At 50.5% G+C, this 27,255-nt stretch overlaps 1 protein-coding gene across 1 annotated transcript in view; it reads left to right on the top strand.

The window, feature by feature from the left end:
- PCNX2 (pecanex 2) overlaps window positions 1-27,255 on the top strand; it is a 201,457-nt gene that overhangs the window by 145,018 nt on the left and 29,184 nt on the right. The window contains exons 24-25 of the mRNA XM_037060255.1: window positions 15,641-15,699; window positions 19,668-19,883. Of these exons, the coding sequence (XP_036916150.1) occupies window positions 15,641-15,699; window positions 19,668-19,883 (275 nt within the window). The remainder of the gene's footprint in view (window positions 1-15,640; window positions 15,700-19,667; window positions 19,884-27,255) is intronic.

Genomic DNA, 27,255 nt, shown 5'->3' with positions numbered 1-27,255 from the left:
TATGTGTGTGGGAGTGGCGGGACGCGGGCCCATCTGCCCTGACACCGTGCAGCCGGCGTGCTGTGAGGTGGGCGCAGCACCCATCGTCCCCAGCAGGGGCTGCATGTCTTGTGCTGTCCTGCCAGTCACAGCCCCCAGCTCTGTTCCAAGAGTGTCGCAGCTTCTTTAGGGGAAAAACAGGCTCTCCAAAGCACCACTGTTTTGTGGTTTACTGGGCAATAAGACATGTTATCAAAATATTTCAACTGGTCTCAGTGGGTTTGCATCAGTCGAACTATGTTACCTTCCAGCCCCTTCGGGGGTTTATAAAACAGATGGGAGGCTAGCTGGACCCTTGGAATGACAGAAGCCTCTCGCCCTGCCCCCTTGTACCCATAACCCCTCCCTCCTCAGAGTGGGACAGACGCCAAGCCTCACTGGGCAGCCCCACTGAGCTCTGTCTGCCACACCGTGGTCTCGTCACTGAGCTAAATCTGCTCTTTATGGGGCCACCTGGACCCCACAGTCCCCTGAACCCACCTGCTGATGCTGGTGCTCAGCAGCTGGCGTCCACTTGCTGCAGACACGTCCCGCCCGTCTGTAGCTGGAGGGCAGCTCTCCTTGCCTTCGCTCCCCCTCCGTGGGGCGCAGCAGCCCTGACTGTCCTCTGTATGAGGTTGTCCTCTGTGTGAGATGGCATAGACCTTGGGCGTCTGGGCCACCCTTGTGCTGAAGGTCCTGGGTCTGACCTGCTGACCTCCACCCTGGCCAGCTCCAAATGTCACCAACACTGGAGGGGCCTGTGACGACCTGTGAGCCAGATATCCTGTGTCTCTTTTGCGCCTCTTAAAATCTAAAACCTCCCAGTCATTTCATCAAAGTGCGGCCAACCCAGATTTTCTCCATCCCAGCCTTGTGTGTGTTTTACAGAAATTCAGAAATTGAATTGAGGTGTTTCCTCTACACCTCTCAGCTTAGGGTTTTAACGCAACATCCCCGGCCCTCAGGGCCGATTTCAGTGTCTTTCCTCAGCTGTCCAGCCCTGTGACGCGTGCACCTGCAGAGGGGGCGGCCGTCCCCGCCACCTGGTCTTCCTTCAGGGTCTCTTCGTGATGACAAGCAGTTCAGAGCCGGGGCTGCCTGGCTTGGTGTGGCAGCCAGCGAGGGAAGTCCTCCACTTCCTTTTATTGTTTTATTCTTTTCAGAGTGGAGAGGATATTTCAGGATAGCTGTTTAAAAGACGGCTTGTAAAATCTTTATTTAAAGCATCGAGCTTCTCTTCTCTAAAGGCAGTTTTTCTTCCTCAGCTACAAAGCATGCAGTGTGTATGGTGTGTGGGTTAATAGGGAAACACAGCTCTATAATTACAACTTGCAGTTACGCGAGGGAGGGATTTGTAGTTTTCAGCTTGCGACGAAGCCCCCTGACATGTATTTGGGTGTGTGTTCCAAGCATTTAGACACACTCAGTTACTGGGGAGGTGGAAGGTGCAAACGCCTCCATCACATGACCTGGGGCTGTAAGAGCTCCGAGGCCCCTGGGAGTGTGTGGCCCCGCTGCGTTGTCCTTGGTGGTAGTGACGAAGGTGCAGGGGTGTGGCGGCGGCGTGGCGGTCACAGCAGGGAGTCTTACATACCCTCCTGTGTTTATTGCACACTTGTGACATCCTCCAATATATTAGTCATGCTCGTCCCTGCATACGCTCTGGGTAGAGTTTCATTTTTTCTTTTCAAAGATCAGGAAAAGGAAGTTCAGGGAAGTTCAATAACTTGGCCAAAATCACAGAACAAGTCCACAGCAGAGCCGAGATACGAACCCAGGTCTGGTCGTCTTCCAACCCCAAGCCAGTTCCATGGGGTCTGGAGGTCCCTCGAATGCTCCGCTCCCCCCATTCCCTGCCCCGACCCCCTTCGCAGCCAACACCGCACACCCACAAATGCGTGAATACCAGTTAGTACGTTTGCTCGGGGCCAGAAAGAGGGGTGCCTTCCTAAGAGCCCTGTCTGGAAGCGAGGGTGGCCAGAGCCAGGGCCCAAGGCCAGGCGCCAGCGTGGCTCCCTTCAGTTCCTCGGGGCAGCATTCTGCAGCCCCCTGCCAGGAACAGCCAGGGCTCTGAGACAGACTGTGTCCCTGTCACCTTCCGAGTGCTGCTCAGAAGCAGGCGCCGGACCTCTGGTCAGAAGCAGCCCCACTCACCCAGGACTGCTCTTCAAACCATTAGGCTGAGCGTCCACAGGGCAGTGATTGGACCACGGGAGGCTCACAAGCTTGGAGCCCCACCTCCAGCCTGGCGGAGAGCGGAGAGCGAGATGATGAGCCATGCGCGAGGTCTAGACGAGCCATCTGCTCTCGAGTTCTCGTTCTCCGCAGTGTCTAAAGAAACTCCCTGGTGTTGCCCAGTGTCCCCGAGCCAGGGAGCAGCAGGCCAGGGTGGGGCCCCCCCTTCTCAAGGCCCAGGCAGAGAGGCCTGCGGGGCCCCCCTTTGGGTGTGGCCATTGGAGGCCAGAGCGGCTTTGGAAAGGGATCCGGAAGTGCCCTCACTTCTTCTGGGAGCTTTGGGGACCCTCCCCAGAAGGGACACAGCATTGTTTAAATGTGTATATGAAGCGAGAACTCTGGGGAATTTAAGAATTCTTGGGAGTCACTTTGAGATTGCATATGTGTGACTGTCAGTTGAAGAGAGGCGTCTAGAAAGCGACAGGGTTTGACTGCCACGCGTCCAGGTCCAGCTGGGACTCACAGGCACAACACCAGGGTGGGAACATGGTCCGTGTCCTGAGCTTTCCTAACAAAATAGAAGTGAAGCTGTGCAGTCGAGAATCATTCTCAGTTATGCATACGGAACTGGCGAGGGGCGGGGGTCCAGACAGGCTGAGGAGCCCGTAGCGCCAGCACTGAGCATCGGTGCCTCCTGCCTTGTTCCTCTCTGGCAAGGCTGAGCTCTGTGCAAGGGTTTCCTGGACCTTGGGGGCAGGGAAGCAAGAAGCAGACAAGCAAGTGGAGACTGTGGCCGAAAGGGCCAGCTCACGGCCAGACAAGGGGTGAAACCCAGGGTCCTGGAGACCTCTGGCTTCTTCGTGGGACTCTGGGGTGTGGGAGACCTGCGGGAAAGGAGAATCCTCGTCCCCCATTGGACCAGGCAGCATGGGATGCAAGCTGAAGGCTGTGGCAGCCCTATTGTCCCTGCGAGGTGAGGACTGGCCCAGGAATGCTGTCCTGGAGGAAGGCAGGGCTGTGCGGCATGGAGGAGAATGGGCCCTGGTGACACCACCCAGCCCTCAAGTCCAGCTGGCCCGGGGGACCGTTCAGTTGGGAGCCACTGAAGTCCACGCTTTGCTATGCTGTGCCAGTTGGGTGTTCTATCCCTGAGAAGCAGGAGACTCCTAGTAAGAGCGGGTGGTGGCTTTACTGAGGGGTCCTTCCCCCACACCTTTCTCGGAGCACAAGGGTGAGACCTTTACCACCAGGCCCTCTGTGGTGTGAACAGTCTAGAAGGCCAGAGAAGGAGCCCAGTGTCTGTCCCCTGTGGTCCCTCTGCAGCCGAGTAGCAGACCTGGAGCTTGAGCCTGCCCGCGCCCTGGGCCCTTCACCCGCACTCCTCCCCGGCCTTGGATCGCTTCACCTGGGGTTCCAGGGCTGCAGCAGGTGCCGTTCTGCCTGTGAAACTAAATGGCGAGCCTGGTCCCATCCCGCTGCCTTGCTGACAGATGAGAAAGCTCTCACATGCGTGCGTCCCCAGGGGTAAAGCTTGACACCTCAGGTGTGAAGATGAGCGATTATGCAAATGTATTCCGGAAGGCTGCCGCTTTGGAGGAACTCCAGCGAGCTGAATTTTTCAAATAGCACTGGTTTGAGCTTATTACTCATGTGCCGCGGTGCATAATTTTACTCCGGGCCTGTTACCTGGTGGTGCTGAGCCGTTAGAGAATTCGAGAAGTGCCGAGTCGTGAAGCTGACCGTGCACGTGCAGGAAGGAGTCCAGCCTGCCCACCTGCTTCCCGGCTGTCGGTGCTGCTGACTCCACACCTCAAGGTCACCCTGGAGCACAGCTTTGTGACTGAGTCAGGTCGAGGGATGGTGCGGGCATGTGAGTCCAGGAGGGCTGGGGTGGGTGGAGAGTCTTCGTTTTTCCAGCTTGTACGCAAGTGTTGGAGATGGGATTGGCTTGCTCTAAACACAGGGTGGCAGGACACATTCAGCTGTGAAGCCTGCGTTGTCTCGAATCCTGGTACAGCACAGCACCAGTGAACAGGGCGCAGGGGTTTGTCAGGCACATGGGACGCACTTTAAACATTTTTCCTTGTGACGGGACACGTGCTCTGTGCGTGTTCTGGCCACATTCTTCCCACTACTGACAGAGTTGGCTCGGGGAAGGCCACTTTGGGTTCGAGGGCTTCTGCGTTTGCGGCGCTCAGTAAAGTCATTCCTTAGCCTTCTAGGTATCAGGAGGGGCTTCTTTCGTCTTGTTTCCCAGAGCCTCTTCCCAAGACTGACTTTAGCTTGACTTAGTGGAAGCCAAGCTTGGCCCAGGCTTCCCATGTGGTTGCCACTGCGTGGTCCACAGTGGACTTGACTAATTGATGAAATTAATACATTACATGAAAGTAGGGAGACGTCCTCTTGTTTCTTGTCGCTCTGGAAGTGTTCTGCCATCGCTGGCGCCCTTTCGTGTCTGGGTTGCTGTCTGCCTTTCTATAAATGCAATGGAGTAGGGTGATGCTCCCCTTTCAGAGTGTTTAAATTAAAAAAATGACCAGTAATGGCTCTGGCTGGCGTAGCTCAGTGGATTGAGCACAGGCCTGCGAACCACAAGATCACAGTTCCATTCCCAATCAGGGCACATGCCTGGGTTGCAGGCCGGATCCCAGCAGGGGACTCACGAGAGGCAACCATACACTGATATTTCTCTCCTTCTCTCCTTCCCTTCCCCTCTAAAGATAAATAAATAAAATATTTTAAAAGTTACCAGTAATGGAATAATAGTCACTGATAGTAATTGGGAAAAAAAGAATGCCTGATAAAAAATAAGGACAATATAATGTATTGTATTTCTTTTCTATTTTGCTATGCTTTACTATGTTACATTTTAAAAATTGAAGGTTGTATAGCTGTAACTTTTTTTCCAGAAAGAAGGAAGCCTTTGGAGAGAGGCATACTTTGAGTTTGGGGAGAAAGGAAGGCAAGACAGTCTTTGTGAATTTTAAAGGAAATTGTTTGGGCAGAAAATGAAGCTTTTCAGGAGCCTGATTTTAAGAGCAATCCAAAATGATAGAACCCTAGCTTTTTAGTCAAAGTTATCATTGGTACATGAGAGCCACGTGGGCACCTTGCAGGTTTCTCACTGCTGTCAAAGGGCTGGTTTGGGGACAGGCCAGGGCAGTCGGAGGACACGTGTGAACCTGTTGGCTGCTGGCCCTGTGCTCCTGGGGCCAGGATTCGGCACAGTGTAGTTTAGAATTTGAAAACTCATTTTGAAACTTATTTTCAGAGTAAAAAACACTGTTCCTTTTTCCACATTAAAAAGTATGTGTACCCAGCTGGACCGGTGCAGTGAAACCAGAACTAGTTTCTCTTCACCCAGTGTCATCTGCCGTCCCTTGAGGGACTGGCCTGTCACGGGCTAAAGCGATTCTTCGTTTCATTCTGCAATAAGCAGCCATAAGCACGGCTCTGCATTTAAATCTCCTCCCCAAACCCTGTTCTATCTTTAGTTGCCTTTTTATGCACTCGGAAAATGGGGTACCGGAAGAATTAAGTGATTCTCTTCTGTTCACCCCTGAAAATGGGGTAATAAATTATAAACTAAGTTAGAAACAGGTGTTAGGTTCCACTCCAAGGTTGTAGGCCCCTCGCCTCACCGTCAGCGTAATGTTGCCAGGCTGAACTCTTTGGCAGAGGGTATGCCATGAACAAAAAAATGCAAACGGGAGATGCCAGGCTTGCACGCTAGCTATTTCCTCGTTAATAATTTCAGTCAGTGTAACTGATTTGATTGACAGGGTGCCTCGAGATGGTTGTAGAACAGGGAGCATCATTTTAGTGGAGCTTGATGTGTAACAGATTTTAAGGTCAAATGCAAGCGAAGCACAGTGTGAGGCTTTGGGAGTGAGTAAGACAGAGGAGAGGTGAAGTCCATCTCGGCGGGAATGTTGCTGGTGTGGTTTTATGAGACGCCACATCCCTGGACGACAAAACTGGGCCGTGTGTGAATGGCTTCTCGTTGGAGACTTTGTCATCTCGAGTGGCTGTCTCTCCTGAGACAAGTGGCCATGAAAACGGAAGGACCCGAGGTAACTCACCAGGACTGAGTGTGTCGCTGCGTCCCCGTGCAGGTAGCTGCCTTCCCTTGGTCAGTCGGGCGTTTCTTTTGCTGTGTGTGGGGATCATCCTGACCCAAATTCTGCGCATGCCACTGGTAACTGATAAAAAAAAGTTCTTCATCCCCTGGAGAAATTTCACCCACATGCTACATAAACCTCTGCCAAATAATAACTCTGGATCTGCTTGTACCAGAAAGACAGAGAACCCTGAAGTCAAAACCTCCGATCAGGCGTGTCAGAGGCGGGGACAAAGCAGCACAACCTGCCAGTTTAATCCTCGTGAGTCGGTTATGACCCTGCATCTCCGTGTACGCGGTTCTCCATTCGGCTGACTCTCTGCCCAACTCATGTAACTTGAATTTTTTATTACCATGGTTATTAGTTGCATATTCAGAAAGAGGAGGCACACTTTTCACCCCTAAATATTTATGACTTTCCAGTGAGTGAGTACTTGGCCTTCATAGTCTGTACTGGAAATGTTGGATCATCTTGGATTTCTTTTTTTTGGCTGAAATAGGAGAAGCAATGCCAATTTGACGTGTACACAAGCTAGAATCGGAGATGAGAATCACCCATGAATGCGTTACAGTCGCTAAACTCAGACCTGCTATTAGCTGTGGAGGTTTTTTAATGAATGATTTTTAGCTAATTATAGATTCACATGCGGTTGAGAGAAACCGTACAGCGAGATCCCCCATGCGTCCGTTACCCATGTAACAGGTGTTCACGATTCACGTCTTGCGAAACTATCACACCTGTCCCAGCCAAGCTTTTCGACGCCCCCCACATCCCTCCTGCCGCCCTTTTCTGAGCAGCCCTCATCCTTCCCGGCCCCGCCCCCGCCCGGCTCCTCTCTGTCACTAATCTGTTCTCCGTCCCTGTCATCTCCTCACTTTAAGATGTTACATAAAAGTCTAACCTTCTTGGATCGGCTCACTCACCATAATTCATTTGTTCCGAAAACCTCCTTCATTGCTCAGTAAAGCATGTTGTTGCTCCTTGTCAACTACCCCCGTCACCAGCGTTGGGGTCTGTCAAGTGTCTTTTATCAGTTAGTTTGAGACCTTCCCGTTTCTTATAATGACAAGTCATTTTATAGTAATAATAGTGACATGCTGGGTATTATGTTTCGAGCCTCCGGGTATTATTCAGCCCTCTGTGTCCTCTGGCTCTCTGACACTGCTCTGGCCAGAGCCAGGGGACCATTCTTTTGTTACTTCCAAGCGGGGTTAGCGGTCCAAGTTCCCCACTCGGCCTCTGTTCACACTGAGATGGGGGGAGCTTCCTCTTTGCTCATTGGGGTTGCAGTTTTCAGCCTCCTGCCTAGACCTTCAGTGATACTTCTCTGGAAGGGAGGGGTTAGGAAGAGCACATCGTCACTCCTGCCCACATGGCCTTCTTAACCCAGAAAGCGGTGAAAATACGCACTCGGCACTAAGCCCTCCTGGCACCATGCCAGCAGGCCGAGAAGGGGCGCCCATTGCTGCCTGGTGGGAGGAAGTGGGTTCCCTGCTCTGCCTCTGCTGGTGTGGGGAGGGGGTGGGGGTGGCCAGATGGGACAGAGAGGTTCTTGTCTAAACGTTTTCTGTCTAGGCAGCCCACCCCTGTCCTGATGTTTAGGCTGGAAACTAAAGTCACGTTTTGTTGGGGTTTCTGGGTTTGTTCTGGGTTCGTTCTTTTGTTTTCTTTTGCTTCTGCTGCTGCTGTTGTCGTCTCTGGGCGTCAGTCCCTGGGACACGTGAGGCAACAATAAAACCCGGGGAACTGACCTTGGCGCCCTTCCTTACGTCCCACAGTCCTTAGATACTGCGCCCTCTTCCAGTCACCTTTTAGAAGGTGTTTTCACTCTATGGCCCATCCAGGGTCTTGGTTACACTTAATGGAAAAACAGGGCAAGGTCTATTAACTAATTCCACCTTTCCGAAAGAATACAACAGACCTGCATTTATGCATTATGTATTCATGCTTAGCTCCTGCCCTTGCATAGTCATATGGTGAGTATGTTGTCATAACAGCGTAGGATGGCGGATGCCCGTGTACCAGGTATGCTCTCGCCACAGGCCTCCAATGGGCTTTCACGCAGTGGACATTCACAGTGGCGTGCGTGGTCGGGAGAATCCCCTCATGGCTGCCTCTGAGCACACGTAGGTTCGCAGAGAGTCCTAGAAACCAGACGTGTAGAGAGGTGGAACACAGTGCACTCACTGGCTGTGTTTATAGTTTCTCTGCAGAGAGTCGAGCAGTCCAGAGAAGAGCTGAGGGAATACAAACGAAGGAAAAGGCTGGCTGCAGGTCCCCCTTGTCGGGTCCTCGTGCGGAGGGTGGGGGAAGCTTGGCAGGCCTTGAGAGAAGGAGATGAAGAAAGCAGAGTTGAATTCAGTTTTTGCATCTAAAATGCATTGTATAACTGTAGTATTTTTTTCCTTTAGGAAACTTGGGCTCAGAAATTTTTCTTTCTAGAGGTACAGCAGATTAGAGAAAGCTTAGCACTGTTACTCCTGTTAGCAGTGCCCAGAAATGATAGGCAGTGAAGTTTCCTCTCAACCCCTGTGTGAGCATAGCAAGAAAGCCAGAAGATTCCCAAGGACCAGAGACGGAGAGGGAGCAGAAAACAGCAGGTCCACCTACGGCTGCGGTCCGGAGAGGTGGCCAGGGTTGTAGGTCTTGGGCATCTGGGGCTGAGATGTGGCAGCCCACGCCAGGCTAGGTGGTGAGCCCTGCAGAGATGGGAATTTGGACCGAGACTCCCTCATTGAGCTTCCCACTCAGGGAGGGGCCAGTGCCCGACACAGGCAGAGGACAGGGAAGCTCGGCCCGTCTGCCAGAGACCAGACGGGAGCTTTCCCACCGTGCATGTGCCACATGTGGCCCAAAATGCCACTGCCCACGTCTGGAAACCCCCTGGTTGAGAAAGCAGCGTTAAAGTGGCGCTGGTCTCCGGAACCCGAGAGTAACCGACAGAAGCAAGAGGAAGGTCATTTTCAAGGGCCAGACCTTCCGGAAACCCACAGTTAAACACCCACTGCAGTGAGCGCTCTGTCCAATACTACAGAACACGGAGAAAAGCATTCTTTGTGAGCGACGGTCAGCAAACAATGACCGACAGACTGAGACCATCCAAAGCTCCAGATGATTCTAAACAGTCAAATCAGACATACATTTGCAATGAAAAGTCATATAAAAAGAAATAAAACCGTAAGGTCAAGCTACTATGAAAAAATGATAAATAGAGCTTATAAAAATAAATTCATATAGCCACTAGATGTATAATATAATACATACTATATATTAAATGATCGATTACATACAACTTGACTAGGAAGTAGTCTAAGAAAATCGACCAGAATGCAACAGAGGAGGCTAAAGATACGGGAACTGTCTCAGGAAGGTGAAGAGACATGGAAACATAATGAAAGATGCCGACCGGGAATCCAGGAGGAGTTTCTGGAAAAAGGCACAGAACCAGTTAGGAGAAACATAATTTCAAGAGAAAATAACAGGAATTTTTCAAAATCGATGAGCGACACGAATCCTTCAATTTGGGAACCAAACCAGTCAGGACCACAATCAACTAAAACAAACCCGCATTTCCACATGCCCGACAGTGCAGCTTCCGAGGGCTTCCACACACCACGGCGGCGTGCCCACGCGGAATGCCCCTCCCCCCACATGACTGCGCTTGCTGGCCCTTCCTGTCCCTCCCCTCTCCATCCCACCTCTTCCTCTTCATTTCCCTTCACCTTTGTTCTTCTTTTGTGAATCATTCTTGTTAGAGTTTATGTTTTCCTGTGTGTGGGTCGCTATTGTACTGCTGATTCTGTGTTCCGTGACAGTAGTTATGGGGGTATTCCTCTCTTTTTCTTCTTCAAGAGTTTGTTTTAGTATGTTGTACTTTTACTCTTTTTAAAAGATTTTATTTATTTATCTTTAAAGGGAAAGGAAAGGAGAGAGGGAGAGAAATATCAATGTATGGTTGCCTCTCGTGGGTCCCCTGCCGGGAACTGGCCTGCAACCCAGGCACGTGCCCTGACTGGGAATCGAACTGCAATCCTCTGGTTCGCACGCCCATGTTCAATACACTGAGCTACAGCAGCCAGGGCTCATTTTAGTATGTTGTACTTTTATAGGAAATCACCTATTTTATTTGTCTTTAAATCTATTGCAACAAATTTGTGATATTGTCTTATGATTTATGCCTTTATAATATTTTCTTTATGATTTTATAATCAAACCACAGTGCAACTTGTTCAGGATTCAAAGAAACAATAAAATGAGATAATAACATAAACCGTGATGACAGAATATGATCAAAGACATCTGTTTGGACACCAAATGCGAAGACCAGCTAAAACATGTTGACCCAGAAAAGCTGAAAATAAAAGAACTGGTTCCCAAATGCAAACAAAGCAGAGGTTTTGGTTTAGTATTAAACACAGATGAATTGGGGCACAAATCAGTAGGAACAAGAACATCCATTACAGGAAAGGCCAACATTCACAATGATGATACAACCTATAAATGTTATCTGTTACCTCAGAAAAACTCATAAAGAAAAACTGAAAGGAACCTGGATGAGAAGTGGAACCCCACCAGGGGAAGGAAATGCAACTCAGTGGATGAGCAACCAAGTGACGAAAACGTATGGAAAGAGACAGAAGACTGAGTCACAACGGGTGTGGCTCTCGTGTGCGTTACAGAATGCACGCACATACAGAAAGGTCCATGCAGACAGTGGGATGTGCCTTTTCTGGTGCCCGTGGAATACTGAGGCACACCGAATACACAGGATGGAGCAAAACTAGTTTACAGTTATTTGCCTAGAAAACAGCACAATAATTATTAAATAATAATACAACAATGAACTCTGCTTTTTGTACTCACAACTGTAAACCTACTTTTGCCCTGCCCTATATGTTAGGCAATTAAAAAGAATCCCATCTGCCTGCAAACCAAAGGGTTGCCTGTTCAATTCCCAGTCAGGGCACGTGCCCAGGTCAGGGCACGTGGGTCAGGTCCCCAGTAGAGGGTGCATGAGAGGCAACCACACTGATGTTTCTCTCCCCCCCTTCTCCCTCCCTTTCTCTAATAATAAATAAATAAAATCTTGTTTAAAAATCTCCCCTTTTCATAATTCCTCCTGGTTAAATTTTTGTTGTGACGTGTGAGGTCATCAAGACCAACCTTTCCTACTGAGGGCAGTAAAGAAAAATGGATAAAGCAAAGAAAAAAGCCAACGACTTCCTTAAAACCTTTAAGGTACTGAGGAATTCAATGCAAAGTTCAGGAGAAGGCAAACACCCATTTTCACCCGAAGGACATCCGCTGGTCTGGAAGAAGGGACAGCCAAGTAGAGCTGAGCACTGTGGCCTTGAAGGGCAGATCTGAAGAGAGCCAAAGCCCTGGCCCATCATGGTGGCCGCATCGACAAGGACATCCCACCTTCAGTTTGGGATCCCAAACAGCTACCCCTAAGGCGCCAGGGAACCAGGTGCTCTCGAGGCTGGAGGTCCACTGAACCCTCGGGAAATTTCTCTTAATCCTCGTCTTCCTGAAGGGCCCAGTGACTCAGCAGCCAGACGAGCACCTATGGCCTTGGGAGAACAGATACAGTTGTCAGAGGCAGCAAAAACCGAAGGTAAAAAACAAATCCGATGAACCTTGTGTATTTATTCAGCTTAAGTGGTGACAGCGTTTTTCTGTTTAAGCTGTCTCGTCGTTGTCCAGATTCCACTAAGTTGGTCTTGCCCTGGGAGCAGAACTACAGTCCATTTATAACTCTGTCTCAGGGTTGCCAGTGAGCAGGCACCCATCAGAGTTCTCACTCCCCCACCCTGCCCCGCCCGTCACCTTCCCCATCAAAAGACTCGGGAGTACTTTGCCTGACCGGGTAGCTCAGTTGGTTAGAGCATTGTCCCAATGTGCGAAGGTTGTGGGTTTGATTCCCCAGGCAGAATGGACCAATGAGTGCATAAACAAGTGGAACAACAAATCGATGTTCCTCTCTCTCTTTCGCTCTAAAAAATGAATTAAAAATCTGTTTTAAAAATGAGAATGCTTCACGAGCAACAGTCTGTGTGTGCTGACAAACAGGAATTTGAAACAATATAATTAAATAACTTACTGTTAAACCATGTACATTCCTCAGATGAAACCGTGGGAGAGAGAAGGTGCTTGCCCTGAAGAGACGGATCAGGATTGGGGAAAGCAAAGTTGGGGGGAGGGAAGGAGCTTTGCTGTCTGCACTCACACTGACCTGAGGGAGGGATGCGGTGGAGGGGGGGGGCGCTTGTGCCAGGCGGGTGGTGAGAGGGCACGCGCAGCGGCGCACCTGACACGGACCAGCGCTCCACTGCCCCCGACCTCGGGGACTGGCATATCGGCCCCCATTGTCTCTCTGAGCAGCAGAATTGGCGTTCATGCAAGAGGACAGTTAAGGCAGAAATCCAATTACTGAGCTAATTAGCACCTTTGAGTGGTAAGCACCAAATTTACACGAGGAAAGCACTGGGGAAAGGCTCAGATCACCCAGTATGGCTGACAGGTCACCGTCTTCGTGAGTGTAGGGCAGAGCTGGAGGCCTGGGGGTGCACAAGCAGCTTAGCTGAGTTATTGCTCGTCAGAGTTTAGCACTCTGCATTTTACAGCCTTTTGGAAAGATAGCTTTCCAGTTAACATCATTTTAGAAGGTGTTTGCATTCCCTAAGGAGTTTGGTAAATGACTTTCTTTTGGCTCAGTCCCACTTTAAAAATTGTTTGTTCCGCTGCTGAAAATTCCATTTGTCCTAGGTCTTAAGGTGAAATTAAAATTCCACTTAGGGACTAACTGTGTCGGCATGGGATTTTGGCCTTCATTAAAAAGAACTTTGTTGTTTGCTTTATTTTTCTGCCACCCTGGGCTCTTTTATTTGCAAAGCTGATCTGTGGGGATTCCGAGGGACACGTGAGGCTGTAATAGGATGGCGTGCTGGGGTGGACGGCCCCTGCGTTGTCTCGGATGCTCGTCGTCTCTACCCCAGTCAGGGTCTTTCCCGCAGCGCTCAGTCAGAGATTCTCAGATCCTTCTCAAATATCCGGCACATACGAGGAAAGAGAACACTGTTTTCCAGAAAACAAACTTTTCCATTTATTCAGATTACAGTTGCATCTAGGTATCTTTCTTTCCATTATCACCCGAGGGTGTGTTTATTGATTTTACAGAGAGAAGAAAGGACAGAGAGAGAGAGAAACATCAATGTGAGAGATGAACATCAGTTGGTTGCCTCCCCTGTGAGCCCGGACTGGGCATCAAACCCTCCGCCTAAACATACGTCCCGACAAGGGATCGAACCCTCACTGCTTTGGTTTAGGGGACGATGCTCCAACCAACAGAGCCACCCGACCAGGGTCCCTCTGATGTCTTTATAATCTGTTCTGATTTCCAAGAGACAAATTCACAAAAGAAGTGTGCCTTCAGAGGTTTCTCCTTAGCACCATTACCAAAGAGGGTTTGTCCTTCATTAAACTGTGCACTTATATCAACAACCAGGTTTAAATGTAATCTACTGGCAGCTTCTTAGCAGCTGTCCTGAGAGAAAAAACTGCAGGAGCAGCAACATGGCCTTCAAATCTGCATTTATTCATTCAGCAAATACTTACTGAGTGACTACTATGTGCCAACTGTGAGTCCAGAGCTTGCCCTCAGGCTACTGAGGGTCTGGTGTCAGAGGCGGATAAAATCATACGATCACACAAAGAAATGCATGGCCTGGTGCGGGGTAAAGGCTCCAGGGTCCACCTACCTGGGTTCAAAGCCTGGCCCTGCCACCTGTCAGCTCCGTGACCTTGGGCACTTCACTTAATCTCACTGCATCTCTTGATTCCTCCCTTGTGAGAAATACCTACTTCCAAAGGTAGCTGTGAGGGTATAATGAGTTAATGCATGTAAAGTACTCACACAAGTAAGAGCTACTTACTGTACTATAATTAGACATAATAATAATTAGATGTAATTAACTAATAGGCATAATGATAAATAGGCATAATTAGGCATATAATCATGTCATCATTGTTAGTGATATTAACCACGACAAGAGGTACCTTGTGTGAAAGCACACGTGGTGTCCCCAGGAGCAGGCATCCCTGAGCTGGGCTGAAGGGTGAGAGGAGCCAGGGAGGAAAGGAGGGCGGGGCTGGAGAGGGAGTAGGGGACCAGGCAGCAGGTCAGGATGTGGAGGAGGGAGGGGTGCCAGGAGTAGGTGGCCACGTGGAAAAAGAAGGCCAGTGGGGTCGGAGCAGGGAAAACTCCAAATGGCTGAGGGACAGCAGGGGCAGGGGACAGGCATATAAAGATCAGGGTTTTCACAATTATTAAAGGACCCTCCTGTCCAAACTTGTATGGAACCTTTGTTCAATGGTCTGTTTCTAGGGGAAGCCCTTTCTTAATGGCTTCAGTTTAGCCCTGTGAAATTGCCATTTTTATAATAAGGTCATTACTAGCTGAATAGCGTCAACTTCCTGTGGTCGGCATGACAGTTTCACGTGTCATCCCTCAAAGGATGACAAGCCACCATGCATCTGAACTCAGAAGACTGCTCTGGTCAGGCTCAGGCTGTGTGAGCAGAGCAGACTCTGGCCCTTATAAGGGGTTGGGGGACAGGCAAAATTCAAGGACCAGTGAAGTTTTAGAGACACCAGCTGGGTGACCCCACCGGCACAGGCAGTGACTTGGGAGACTCCTTACCCAATGGCTCTGAGAAGAAAGGGGCCCCCGTGGATGGGCTGGTTTACAACAGCTGTGAACTGAGGTGACTTGTCACAGCTGAAGAGGTTCGAACCTGGTTCTGGCGGCCACTTGTTACCATGGCTACCTATAATCCGACTCCTAGGTTGGTGAGAGCTGTTTTTATTTTTGTGGTTCAACCTAAGACAGGCCCATAAGAATCCCCCCCAACTCCTGAGAGCAAGTGGTGGAGGTGTGGCCCACCCGCCTCCGGAGTCGGTTTGAAAAGAAAGCGCCCGTGTGTGCCCCGCCGTCCTGTTCTGACAGCGAGGGACAGTCCACTGGCAGTCCCAGTGCTTACTTGTAATGTTTGGGCCCGGCGCTCGGAATCGATGAGATGCACGGCTGTTCCCCCTCATCCTGACAGTGCTTTGTCTCTTCTCTCCATGCGTTTCTGTGCATGTCCCTCTCTCCTGTCCCACGAGACCCCTCTCTTTGCAGCGTTGTCCTGTTGCAGCCGCCGTCCTCCAGTGCTGTTCGTGAGCTGCCTGTCCCCTGCCTTTCCCACTCCCACGCCGATGCGGTAACCCCGCTCCTCACTCGCGATCTAACCCTGCTCTTCACCCTTTGGTGGCCCTTCTAGCACGAAGCGCATGGACAACTCCAACACGAGGCTGGTGGTCCAGATTGAAAAGGATCCGGGTAAGAACTTATCTTTCTTCTCTTGTATGAAAACCGTTTATTTTGTTACATAGAAACCCCAAAAAGGAATTAAGTTACTGTGGAAACAATACACGTCTTGGTAAATATGCTCACTGTAAAGATAGCTGCGTAAGTAGACTCGGCAAGCTTATCAATATGGTTTAGAATGAATCCGTCTGGTATTTAGAATGGATTCAGGCATTGAGCGACGAGGAAAAAGGACTCATGGGCATGGACTACAATGTAGTGATTGCGGGGGGAGATGGGTGGAGGTAGAAGATGGTATAAGGGAGATAAATAGCAATGGAAAAAATACAGGAAAAATAAACTTAAAAAATAAATATATGCATGCGCACACAAACACATGAAAAGAATTGATTCAGTACTGAATGCCTCTGTTCATGAAGACCTGTTTATTTTTGCATGATAGACATCAAATGGAGACTATAAACCTTGGTCTTTCAGTAAAATTTCTTTGGAAAAACATCAGGGGTGTAGGATGTTGGTTTGTCTGTGAAGGCAAGCCACCCCACGGTCCAAGATCTACGATCCAGAGTGTTCAGAAATTCTATTCAATTATGCGATGGACGCATTTACCTGCTAGAGAATTATTTTACTTTTTTCCTTCTATGATCTATCTCATTTTTCGTCATTCTACCTCTTTTTCCCTCATATCAGAATGCAAATTTGAACTCCTCTATTTTTATCCACCCCACTCTCCCGGGGGGCAGGAATCTTGTTTAGGAAGAATTGTATCATGCTCATTATCCGTATCTGAATTGCATGTACATGATTAATTTGAAGTCATCAGTTGAAATTGGAAAATACCTGGAGAGACAGATTTATTTTTTTTGTCGAACTTTATGTCAGTAGAACGTGGGGACACTACAGATACCCCTCAAGTGCAGCTCTGCGACTCACGACATTTCAGGGACACCAATATTAGACAAATGGACAGTGGCCTAAGTGCACTGTGCCTTTAATTATTCATAATGTTGTCTTGTTTGAATCTAATTATGCAAATGTGCGGTCAATGTGTTCTGAGAAGATCTCCACTTTTGTTGGATTAAATTGTTTTGTTTTATTTAAACATCAAACAGTTTAAACAATTAAGCAAAAGTTAATTTTCTCATTCAGGCCCTTTCTTTAAAACTGCCAGAGACTGAAAGTAATCTCTAATTAGTGTCTCAGAGTGCGTGCTTAATTATCATAGAAAATGAATAGAACGGAGGTCAGGCAGGCTTCATCTACATAGAAGATTAAGCATACTGATTCTTCATTACACTGTATGACTTGCCTCAGCCCACAGAACAGTTTATTTCTTTCCATTAATCATAATTAGGTTATAAATGTACTAATTTCGATTCAGCTTTTGATTGTCACGAATGCCTAGCAACGGTATTCCTAGTTTGATAGTGTTGCCTCAGAGTCCCGTGGACGTGGGTCAGTACACTTGCTGAAGGAGCCCCCGAGGCCGGCCCTCGCCTTTCTGACCCTTAATCACCTTTCGGTTCCCTGAGTCGAGCAGGAGGACTCAGTTCAGACTCACAGTCTGTCCCACTCCACCAGATGGCCTGCACCGGAGCCTGCAGCTTCTTCTTCTCGGCCACATTACACTTCTCGGACTTCCCATCAGAATTTACTCCCCAAAGAAAAGATTCTCCTAAAACAAAAGACCTGAATGCAACTTTTTCTCCCAGCTCCTCCAGCAACTTCCTGCACCCACAGGACCAAACCAGGGTGCCTTCCCAGTTTATTGTCTTCTCAAAAAAGCCCCAGCCCTTCATCATGAGACATGGAAGGAGCAAAAGGGGTCCGGGCCCAGCAGGGAGATGAAGGGAACACACCGTGAACCCCAGATTCCACCCCCCCAAACGCACACACACCCCCGGACCACCACGGCAAAGCAGGGCATTCTATCATTTCATCTTCTTTGCTGTATCTGTCCTTCCGTGTTCCCTGGGTTAGTCACCCACCCAGTACAAATAGCTTAAATTAAACAGGCAAGGTGGCCAAATGGCCCGGACTCTTTCTTGGTCACTGCGGAGGGGAGGTGACAGAAATGCTACGGCCACATCGGAAATCCGCAGTCCCGCTCCCAGGTATTTGCTCAAGAGAAAGAAAAAACGATCACGGCCCGCAGAGTTCCGGTCATGAACATTTTTAGTGGATTTACGCATAATCACCTGGACTGGGAACAACCCAGATGCGCTTCCACTGATGAGTGGATCAACCCTCTGTAGCACCTGCCAAGACCCGTGTACAGCGAGAGACACAGCAAACCGCTGCTGTCTTCCACGGTCTGGGGGGACCGCAAACGCATTAGCTCGGGGGCTTACATGGCCACATGCACTTTTTAAAACTCACAGGATTATACATTTTAAAAAGGGCAAGTTTTCCTCTGCATAAAGTATTTCTCAGTAAATCTCAGTGGTAGATACATACATAATTTTAAAACAATAAATGGCACCTATATACAATATAATTTATGTATTTATAATACATAATACACATTTGTCTGTGATGTATAATACTAACAATATTTATCTATGTGGTAGCAGATAGATAGAGCTATTTACTGTGTATAAATTGTACCTCAATGAGTTTGATTACAAAGAGAAAAATCCTGGAGTTACTTGATAGGTATGTTTTTAGAAACAAAATTTCTCTTAAGAAAACCGCACAATCTGTGCTGTTATCTGTTATTCAGCAGGCATTTAGTTAGTCCCTACTGTGTGTCAGGTACCTGCCAGTATGGGGACATATTATAAAAATAAGCAAACTAGACATGGATTTGTCCTTCTTCACTTTATGGTGCATTGGAGAAATCGGCTGTTAATCAAGTAACCATAAAACCACACACACACAAAAGCCAAGTGTCAAATCCCAACTGTGACGAGTGCCCCCAAAGCAGAGGAGCACGGTGGTGAGAGGCAGTGACAGGGATGCGGCCGGGCGGAGTGGTCGGAAGGCTCCCTGACGCGGTGACGGAGCTGGGGTCTGGAATCACTAGTACCATGAACAGCAGAGAGGAAAGGAAGAGCAAGCCAGGCAGAAAGACCAGCGTCTCCGGGGCTCAGAAATGGTGGGCAGGAGGGTCACATGTGAAAGAAATTCTGTGCTGCTGAGCGCTGAGGGTGAGGGGGGCATTCGTGTGAGGTGAGGATGGGGCTGGAGGGTGGGGCCGATGGTCCAGTGCCTCCTGTGTGGCCATGTGTCCGGGGTTTGCTTGGGACCATTCTAGATTATTCCTGCGGATGATGGATTACATGGAACCCTCTTGCAGGTGATGGGAAGAAATCTTGTCTCTACATTGGGAGCAGTGAGAAGCCACTATGGGCTTTAAGCCACGGGGCTGGGAAGTCCTGGGTAGCACACCCACCTGTTCAGTTCGAAAAGCTGATCCCGCCTCCAGCAGAGAATCCATTAGATAAGGTCCCTGAAGGTTCTCAGGTTATCCACCTGACTACTGTGCCAGTCCACTTGAGAAGCGATGTAGCTTGGAAGAAGGCGGAGGTGATGGCCATGGAGAAAGGTAGAAAGATGGGGGAAAATATCAGAAGAAAGGGAAATAGAGGCCTGAGTGAGAAGGAATGGCAACAAAGGTCCCTGGGTTATAGCTGACTGGATGTCGGTGCCATTCGCTGAGATGGGGAATAGAAAGGGACCCCACGTGGACGCGTGGAAGGTGAGGAGCGTTAGGGACATTCGGGGGAAGGTAAGTGGACAAGTATGCGCACAGGTCAGACAAGTTATGTCAACTGGAGACAGAATTTGTGAGTGTTCTGCATTTAGACGGATTCAGTCCGTCTGTGTAGATGATGTCACCTAGAAAATGCATAAAGAGAAAAGTGGGAGGGTCTCACAAAATCCGCTAAAATGGACCAAGGACTCAAAAAGTCTGGCTTAGCCTTGATCAAATGTCAGCTCTGCCTGCTAGGCCTGAGTCCTGCTCCTTCCCTCTGCAGGGAACGATGACAACAACCTCAACTCCATCTTCTATGAGCACTTGACGAGGTCCCTCCAGGAGTCCCTCTGCGGGGATTTAGTGCTCGGCCGGTGGGGGAACTATAGCTCCGGTGACTGCTTCATCTTGGCTTCAGATTACCTCAATGCCTTTGTTCACCTGATCGAAATCGGAAACGGGCTTGTCACCTTTCAGCTGCGAGGGCTGGAATTCCGAGGTAAGAGTCTCCTTATTGCAGAAGTTGCAGGAAGTCAGTCCCTTAACTGTCACGCAGAGCTTCCATAAGAAATCACCCCTGGAGAGGCAGGGCATCACCCCTGGAGATGCCTGTCGAGTAGAATGAGACTCAGGGAGCGGCCCCCACCTGCCTTCATCCTGTATTTTGATATAAATGCTCCTCTGAGGGGACGATTCAGTGAAATGTGTGGTCTGGTGTAAACCTCGAGTACAAGTCAGAATTTCGGTTGAATTCTTCTGGGAAACACTCAAAGCCACAGGAGCCCGTGGGACGTGCACGGGCTGCGTGTGGAGTCAGCCACACCTGGAACAGAGCCTGGTTCTGTGGGTCGAAGGTGTGGTCAGTGCGGGCAAGTCATTCAGCGTTTGGAGTCTTTCCCGAATCTGTAAAGTGATGATGATGGTAAGACTGGCTGCCTCATGGTGCTGTTGTGTGACAAATGCAGGTTCTGCGTGATTGCTCCTCGCTCTGTGGGTGCTGCGTCCACTGGAATCTTGAAAAGCCTGGCCCCAGTTTTTCAGTCCAGTTGAGTGCTGGAGCCTGCAGGGATTCCCATCCCAGCACCGCTCACGCCCCTCTCCTGTGCCCTGTGGTTAGTCCTGCATTCACCGCGTGTTTTCCCAGCACCTGCTCTGTGCCCAGCAGTGCTAAAGCTGGACGACATGCAATGGGCATGTGGCCTGGAGGAGTCTCGCCCTGAAGGTGGTGACCTTCAGAGGGAGGCATGCGAGAAACCAGTAAACACAGGAGAACTAGTGACGGGGTGGGAAGTGCTGTGGAGGAAAGGGGTAAGGTCCCCTGACCCAAATGACTGTGGAGGGTGGGGGGTGTGTGAGCGGCTACTCCATTCGATCGCTGGGGGGTGGGGGGACAGTGTCCAGCAAGGACAGGACAGAGGCCATGGGCCTGCAGTGCTGAATGGACAGAGTGGGAGCCCTCTGAGTGACTTCACGCCCAGGGCCCGTTTGACTAGAACGCAAGACAGGCGGGAGGCAGGTCCCAGGCCTCACAGGTGGGGTAAGGGGGCTGCATGCTGCTATTCTCTGCATAAAGGGCAGCCACATCAGTGGGGCTCTGGAGAGCAGAATGACTGACCTGGTTTGCACGTAGAGATTGTTCTGGTAGCTGCGTGGAGAACGTTCTCAAAGGGGACTAAAGCAGACGTGGGAAACCATTTAGGAAGCTCTGTAGTCAGACGAGCAGAGGGGTGGAGACAAAAGAGCTGGGAGGCTGGGGGTGGGGGAGCAGGCAGGATGCTGGGGGCAGGGACGTGAGGCTCCGCTAGCACCCTGGTTTCCAGCTGGGTGTCTGGGTGGGCGGAAGCGCATTTCCTCAAACTGGGAGTTTTGCATTGGGGGGTATAATCAAGAGGTCCATTTTGGATAGTTTCACTTAAAATGCCCTTGATTCATGCAAGTGAACATACCATGTAGCTAATTGGACAGATGTGTCGTACATTCCCCTCAGGAGACATTCGTTCAGCACTCATTATATGTCAGCCCGGGGCTGGGCACTTTGAATACAGAAGTGAAGGCCCTACTTGAGGAGCCTCGAGCCTTGCCAAAGAGACAGGAGTAATGAGCAATTAGAGATGAGTGTCAGGGGCCACGCCATGCGTGGGGTGTCGCGGGGGGCAGGGGAGGGCGCTGGGATTAGCGGGGGCAGCCGGGCAGTGGAGGGCCACAGTTGGAAGGGAAAGGAGGGAACAGCCGGTATAATAGCCAAGAGGCACGAAGTTGCCAGTTGTGGACTCCACGTGTTGTGGGAGGAAGGGCTCACAGATAGTGCTGGAAAGGCGAGTAGGAGCCAGGTCACGGCCACCAGTGCCTCACAGTGACAAAAGGACATCTTTTCACATCTTTAACTGCATTACCGACAGAGGACCAAGTCTTCTTGGCTTTCAGCATGAGGACTTCTAAACATAGTTTCGTGGGCACCCACTTTTATAAATAACATTCCTAAGTGAATTTGTTTGAAAGGCCTTTTCTTTCCCCAGGGCGGCGGGCTCCAAGGTTTTGGTGTATATTCCAGTCATCTTTATCGACGGCCGCGTCCAGGGTTAGGGAGAGTGTTTCGTAAAGGCTGAGTGCTAAGAGCAGGGGCCAGGCTGCACACAGCAGTCAGAGGCGCGCCCCTGGAATCCTGCACAGGTGCCGGAGAATGCCACGGACCCGGCAGAAATCGCGTGTGGCCCATACAATAAGGCAGCAGAATCACCTATTTTGAGATCTTCCCATGTGTTTGTTTTTCTAATTCCAAGGAAGAGCTGTCCAAGGTAGGCTACTCGAACCTGAGATGCAGTTTCTATCAGAAGTTATACGCAGCTGGCAGCCCCTTTAATGGACTTCAGCGATGTCCAAGGGTCCGAAGTTCATCGGATTTCAGGGGCTTAAAGCACCTTGTCCGCCAGCTCCTGGTCACAGGCAGGTTCTTCCCCCTCAGCCGCACTGCATGTTCTGGTCTCACCTCATATCAGTTCCTGGGGTGGGGGAGCATAATGAACCACCCCGAAATTGAGTGGTTCCAGACAACAAGGCTGTCCTGTTGTTTCTGTGGTGTGGGTTGGCTGGCCGTTCTGCTGGTACAGCTGTGGTCACACCTGCGTTCAGCAGGGAGACGAGAGGAGCTGGAAGGTGCAAAGGGCCACATCCGGAGCCAGCAGCCACCCTGGCACATTGGCACTTGTCCATGTGGCTGCTCAGCTTCCTGGGGGCGGGACTAGACTCCTTTACAAGCAGGTGGCCTCAGGGTTCCAACAGGGGGACACGGAATACTTCAAGGCCTCTTACAGCTCAGCCTCCAGGACAGGCCCCATGTGACCCCTGCTCCTTCGGCTAGCCAGTCATTCCTGAGGGCAGCTCACATTGCACAGTCCACTGGGGCCAATCTTATACAACGTACTAGATCCCAGGAGCTCCATCGGGTCCACTACGGAGAGAAGCTCAGAACTGACCCCTGCGTGGTCGTCTGAGGAGGGGGACCAGGAGTTCTCTGGTTATGCCCCAGGGAGCCCAAAGAGTGATCTTGAGTTGAGTGACCAAAGCCCATTGGCTGGTAGTATAGTGAGGGGTGGATACGATTTCAAAGCCAGAGTACAGATAAGGAAGGCTGGCTTTCTGTTCTACTCCTTTCGGCCCACACATTCAAGAGCAGAAGCAGTTCTTTTCTTGTTAATGGGAGACAGAAGAGGCAGAAGAGGCAGAAGGGTTGTCAGGCCTGCCGCTCTCGGGTTCCTGAGGGTTACTTACTTTTCCTAACCAGGGAGTCTTTGAGGAAACCACTCAAGGGCTGATGGAGTAGTGATCATTGGTATTAAATCTAAGTGAGTAGTGAACTTTACAAGGTCAACAGTGTGAGGGGCACCAAGTTCAAGGTGTTTCAAAAGAAATGGAATCTGTTGGATTTTTTTTAAACCCTCACCTGAACAGATTTTTTTATTGATTTTATAGGGAGAGAGAAAGACAGCGAGAGAAAGAAACATTGATCAGTTGGATCCTATATGCCCCACTATGGGGGATCAAACCTGAAACCTAGGTATGTGCCCTGACTGGGACTTGAACTCACAACCTTTTGATGTAAGGGACAATGCTCCAACTAACTGAGCCACCTGCCAGGGTAGAATCTGTTGGATTTTAGTTTCCATTTAACCATCATTCGAGTAGGTGGGGCTAGAGAATAGAAAAGCGAGAGTTGATGACCTGTTCAGTCCACTTCTGTTCTCCTTTGCCACCCGGGTGACCTAGAATGATGGGCTGGCCCGTCTCTTCTGTTAGAGTAGGAGAGAAATGAAGGAGACGTCGCAGTGCTGCCAGCAAGGGGAGCCGGGCAGCTCACAAGTGCTGTCCGAAGAGGCGAGGAATTGAGAGGAGGAACAAATTTGAAAAGGCACTAAGGGGAGTTTCTCGTGAGATGTGTTTGCACTCTGGGCCAAGGAGAGGGCGGTCTCCTGCGGAGGTGACATTGACCCTCAGAGTGGCCACAATCCCATCACTTCCTAGCACTTAACGGGAGGGAAAAGCAAGGCCCGTGGAGATGGGTGATCTCCCGAGGCTCCCAGCCAGTCAGGGGGCGAGCAGGGCAGGCCCCAGACTCTCAGCAGAACTCCTTTCCCCTCCTGACGATTGACCTCGTTCCTGCCTCCTTTCGGGTGTTCACTGGCAGTCTGTACTGTGGCGTTTGTCTGGCTTATGAAACACCAAGAAACGGGAGTGGAAAGCCTTCGGTCACTTGCACAGCCTTTCAAAAGCTGTATCATTTTCCCAGTTGCGCCCCATACACACTCTGCGTCAGGGTGTTCGATAGAGCCTCACAGGCCGACGCGGCCTCTAGAGCCTCGGGTCCTTATCAGCCCGCAGGTGACATCTGTGCTCCTTCCGGGCTCTGACAGTTCATCAGTTCAGGAGACACAAAGCGCCTTCATCCTGTGATGCACTTGGGGGAAGTAGAACTCCTTGCTAGTGTTTGAGGCTAATTCCCTCCCAGGAGCAAGTGCTGCTGGTGGCTGTCCCAGAGCGTGGGACCATGGCTGGTGTCAAGGGGGGGTGTTGAGTGGCCGCCGATACAGTGACAACAGAGGAGGAAGTTGGCACACCCAGGCATTAGTCTGCAGCTGGTGCTGCAGTGTCAGAAACAGGAGCGCAGCCAGGAAGCAGAGTGAGAAACTACAGGCGAGGGGCGGGGCTTGGTATGCTGGTGAGGGGTGGAGTCTGAAGGGCAGAGAGGAGGGAATCCCTGGCAGCTCCTGTGCAGTAACAGGAGGGTGGGGTACCAGTGGCACAGAGGAGAGGCGGTGTCAGTGACGAGGCATGAGCGTGGGGGGCCGAATGGAGCGGGAAATTCAGCGGGGTGCTGTGAAGAGCTCACTCGAGGTGGTGACTGTGAGTTCAGCACCAGGCCACCAAAGGAAGGCCTGTAACCGTGGCTCCAGTGCTTCTCTAAGCCACGTTCGCTCCACAGGTGCAGGTTTAAAGGGGCAAAGTTGGAGTTTAGGGCGGGTTTGGCTAAGTGGGCGTCATGAAGACAAGGACAGGGGGACTGGCAGCGTGTGCAAGGTGGTGATGATCGCGATGCTAATGCCTGGCTGAGGAGCGGAAGCTGAGAAAGGAAGGGAGTGAGGGAGCGAGAGAGGTGGAAACAGGGCCTGGCGAGAGACCTTCCTGGATCCGGGAAGGGGACTGGCTAGTTGGAGGCGAGTGCCCGGAGACAGGAGCTGGGAGGGTAGATGGCGGTGGCTGGGAAGCACCATTCTCCCAGTGGTGCAGAGGGAAGCAGCTTTGGGGACGGGCGTCTAGGGTTGGGACCCCAGAAGGCGAGGTGTCGGAGAGGTGGAGGTGGGGCCAACGTGGGAACTGGAATTCCGCTGTGGCCACTGGAATCCTGAGAGTGGTGGAAGGTGTGTTGGAGACGGGGGCGGTGAGCCAGCGCGCAAGCCTCCCGGAAGGGCGGCAAGGAGAGGGCCATGTGGGTGGAGAAACAAGAGGACGTCGTCCAGCTGGTGCCCGCCCCGGGGTGAGAGGGGCATGTGACAGAAGCCAGGGGGAAACAGTGAAAGGATTTCAGGAGGGGCGGTGGTGGAGGTGGGGTCCGGGTCAGAGATGTGACTGACAGAGCAGCCTGGGGGTTAAGCTGCAGGGAGCCTGGCTCTGTGGCCCAGAGTTTGACCCACAGCAGTAAAGCAGGCTTCTCCCACATGTGATGAGGCGGGCCCTGTGGTCTGAGGATGGGTCACAGGTGTGGAGCTGGGTCACACACGTGAAGCTGGTCAGGCCTGGGTAGTGTGAAGCCTTTGCCATGAACCTTGGTTGTGCGCATACATGTGCAGGCCGCTGTCATTATTTCACTAGCAGAGGAGGCTACCTTTTCACCACAGCGAGGGGTGTTTTTAAGAAATCGTCTCAGGAGACACCCTGGGAAGTATAAAAGAGACATTTGATGAAGTGTTTTTTTGAAAACTCAAGAAAAACGGTATCAGGAACACGTGGTGTGTTGTGTGGACACTGACCTTTCCCATTATTTGGGTAACCTCAGTTTCACTGTTAATATATTCATTGCTCAGTATTTTCCTTGCAATGAATGACACTCCATGGGTGTATTTTCTACATGCCCGTGTGATCAAAGAGTGCCAGGTTTTGCTCATATATTAGTTCAGACAAGAGAACACAACAGGTATCGATCACCTTGTCCATCTGTGTAAAACAAAGCAGTGATGGGAACAGCTTGTTTCGGGTGTTTGTGTGAGGAGATCATGAATCCACGTGATCAGGCCACTGTCCACCGTGCCGGGTCTGTGGCCACCTGTGTGGGTGGAACTACGCGTTTCTTGATAACAAAATAGTAAGTAATAATGTGGAAACCAAAGCCAGTGTATTTTCTGAATTCCTGCCTTTTGCACATTCAAGTCTTTATTCCTGCAAGCTATTAAAAAGTCCACGAGCCCAGGTTCTGTTAGACAGTGAGACCCCAAAGGATGAGGACTCCCCATCTTGCTCCTGTTGCTCCCCAGCACAGTGCCTGCCCCATGGGGGGGCGCCCTGGAAATAGCGTCTGAGTGAGGAAGAAGAGGCAGTTCAAGGTTCCTGAGCACGGGCTATGTGCCAGGGACCGTGCTAACCTCTCCAGTTGTATTATCAGAATATTCCTTATAATAACGCTGTAAAGTGAGGAGGGGTCGTGTCCCTATTTTAGACATAGGGATGAGTGAGGGTCAGTAAGTTGCCCAGGCCTCACAGCCACCGGCGGCGGGGGAAGGATAAACACTTAGAAGTGGCCGACTCCCACGTCCTTGCCCTTGGCAGTGGACCCCACAACCAGGGAGGGGAGAGGAACGGGAGGTGAGGGAGGAAGAACAAATAAAATAACGAGGAACCATTATTTTAAAATCTATTTGGTTGTTGAAACTGAAAAACAGGAGTTTCACCTGAATGTGTGCTAGGTGTTACCATGGCAACGCCACTTTCAGCATCTCAGTTTCTTGACTGAGCCACCTTAGGGGTCTGGAACCCTCTGGCTCTCTTGCCGGAGGAACCGTGATCTGGAAAATATAAAAAATAGGATTTATATTCCTGTCCGTGTGAAATGCTACCGACCATCTCATAGTCTGACTAACGCCCCATAATCACTGGCCTGTGGAGACATTTTAAAAATATCTGTGTAACCTCATCTTACCTGCAGCTAATCCAACCCAAACTTCACCATGACTGACCAGTCCACGCAGAGCCATCGGCCTCCCACGCATCCCGGAGCTCTCGAGAGTTCTCTCCTCGAGACGGCAGCGTTTGGGGCATCAGCAAGTCCTGGGTTCTTATGTCCACACAACTTGAGTCATCAGCCTGTTAAGGCCTTTTGTTGCAAA

This window comes from Sturnira hondurensis, unplaced genomic scaffold (assembly GCF_014824575.4).
Source record: "Sturnira hondurensis isolate 20B ecotype Veracruz unplaced genomic scaffold, ASM1482457v3 Scaffold0011512, whole genome shotgun sequence".
Classification (NCBI taxonomy): Eukaryota; Metazoa; Chordata; class Mammalia; order Chiroptera; family Phyllostomidae; genus Sturnira; species Sturnira hondurensis.
The sequence above is the reverse complement of the archived record's forward strand: the minus strand, read 5'-3'. Positions and strand labels throughout refer to the sequence as shown.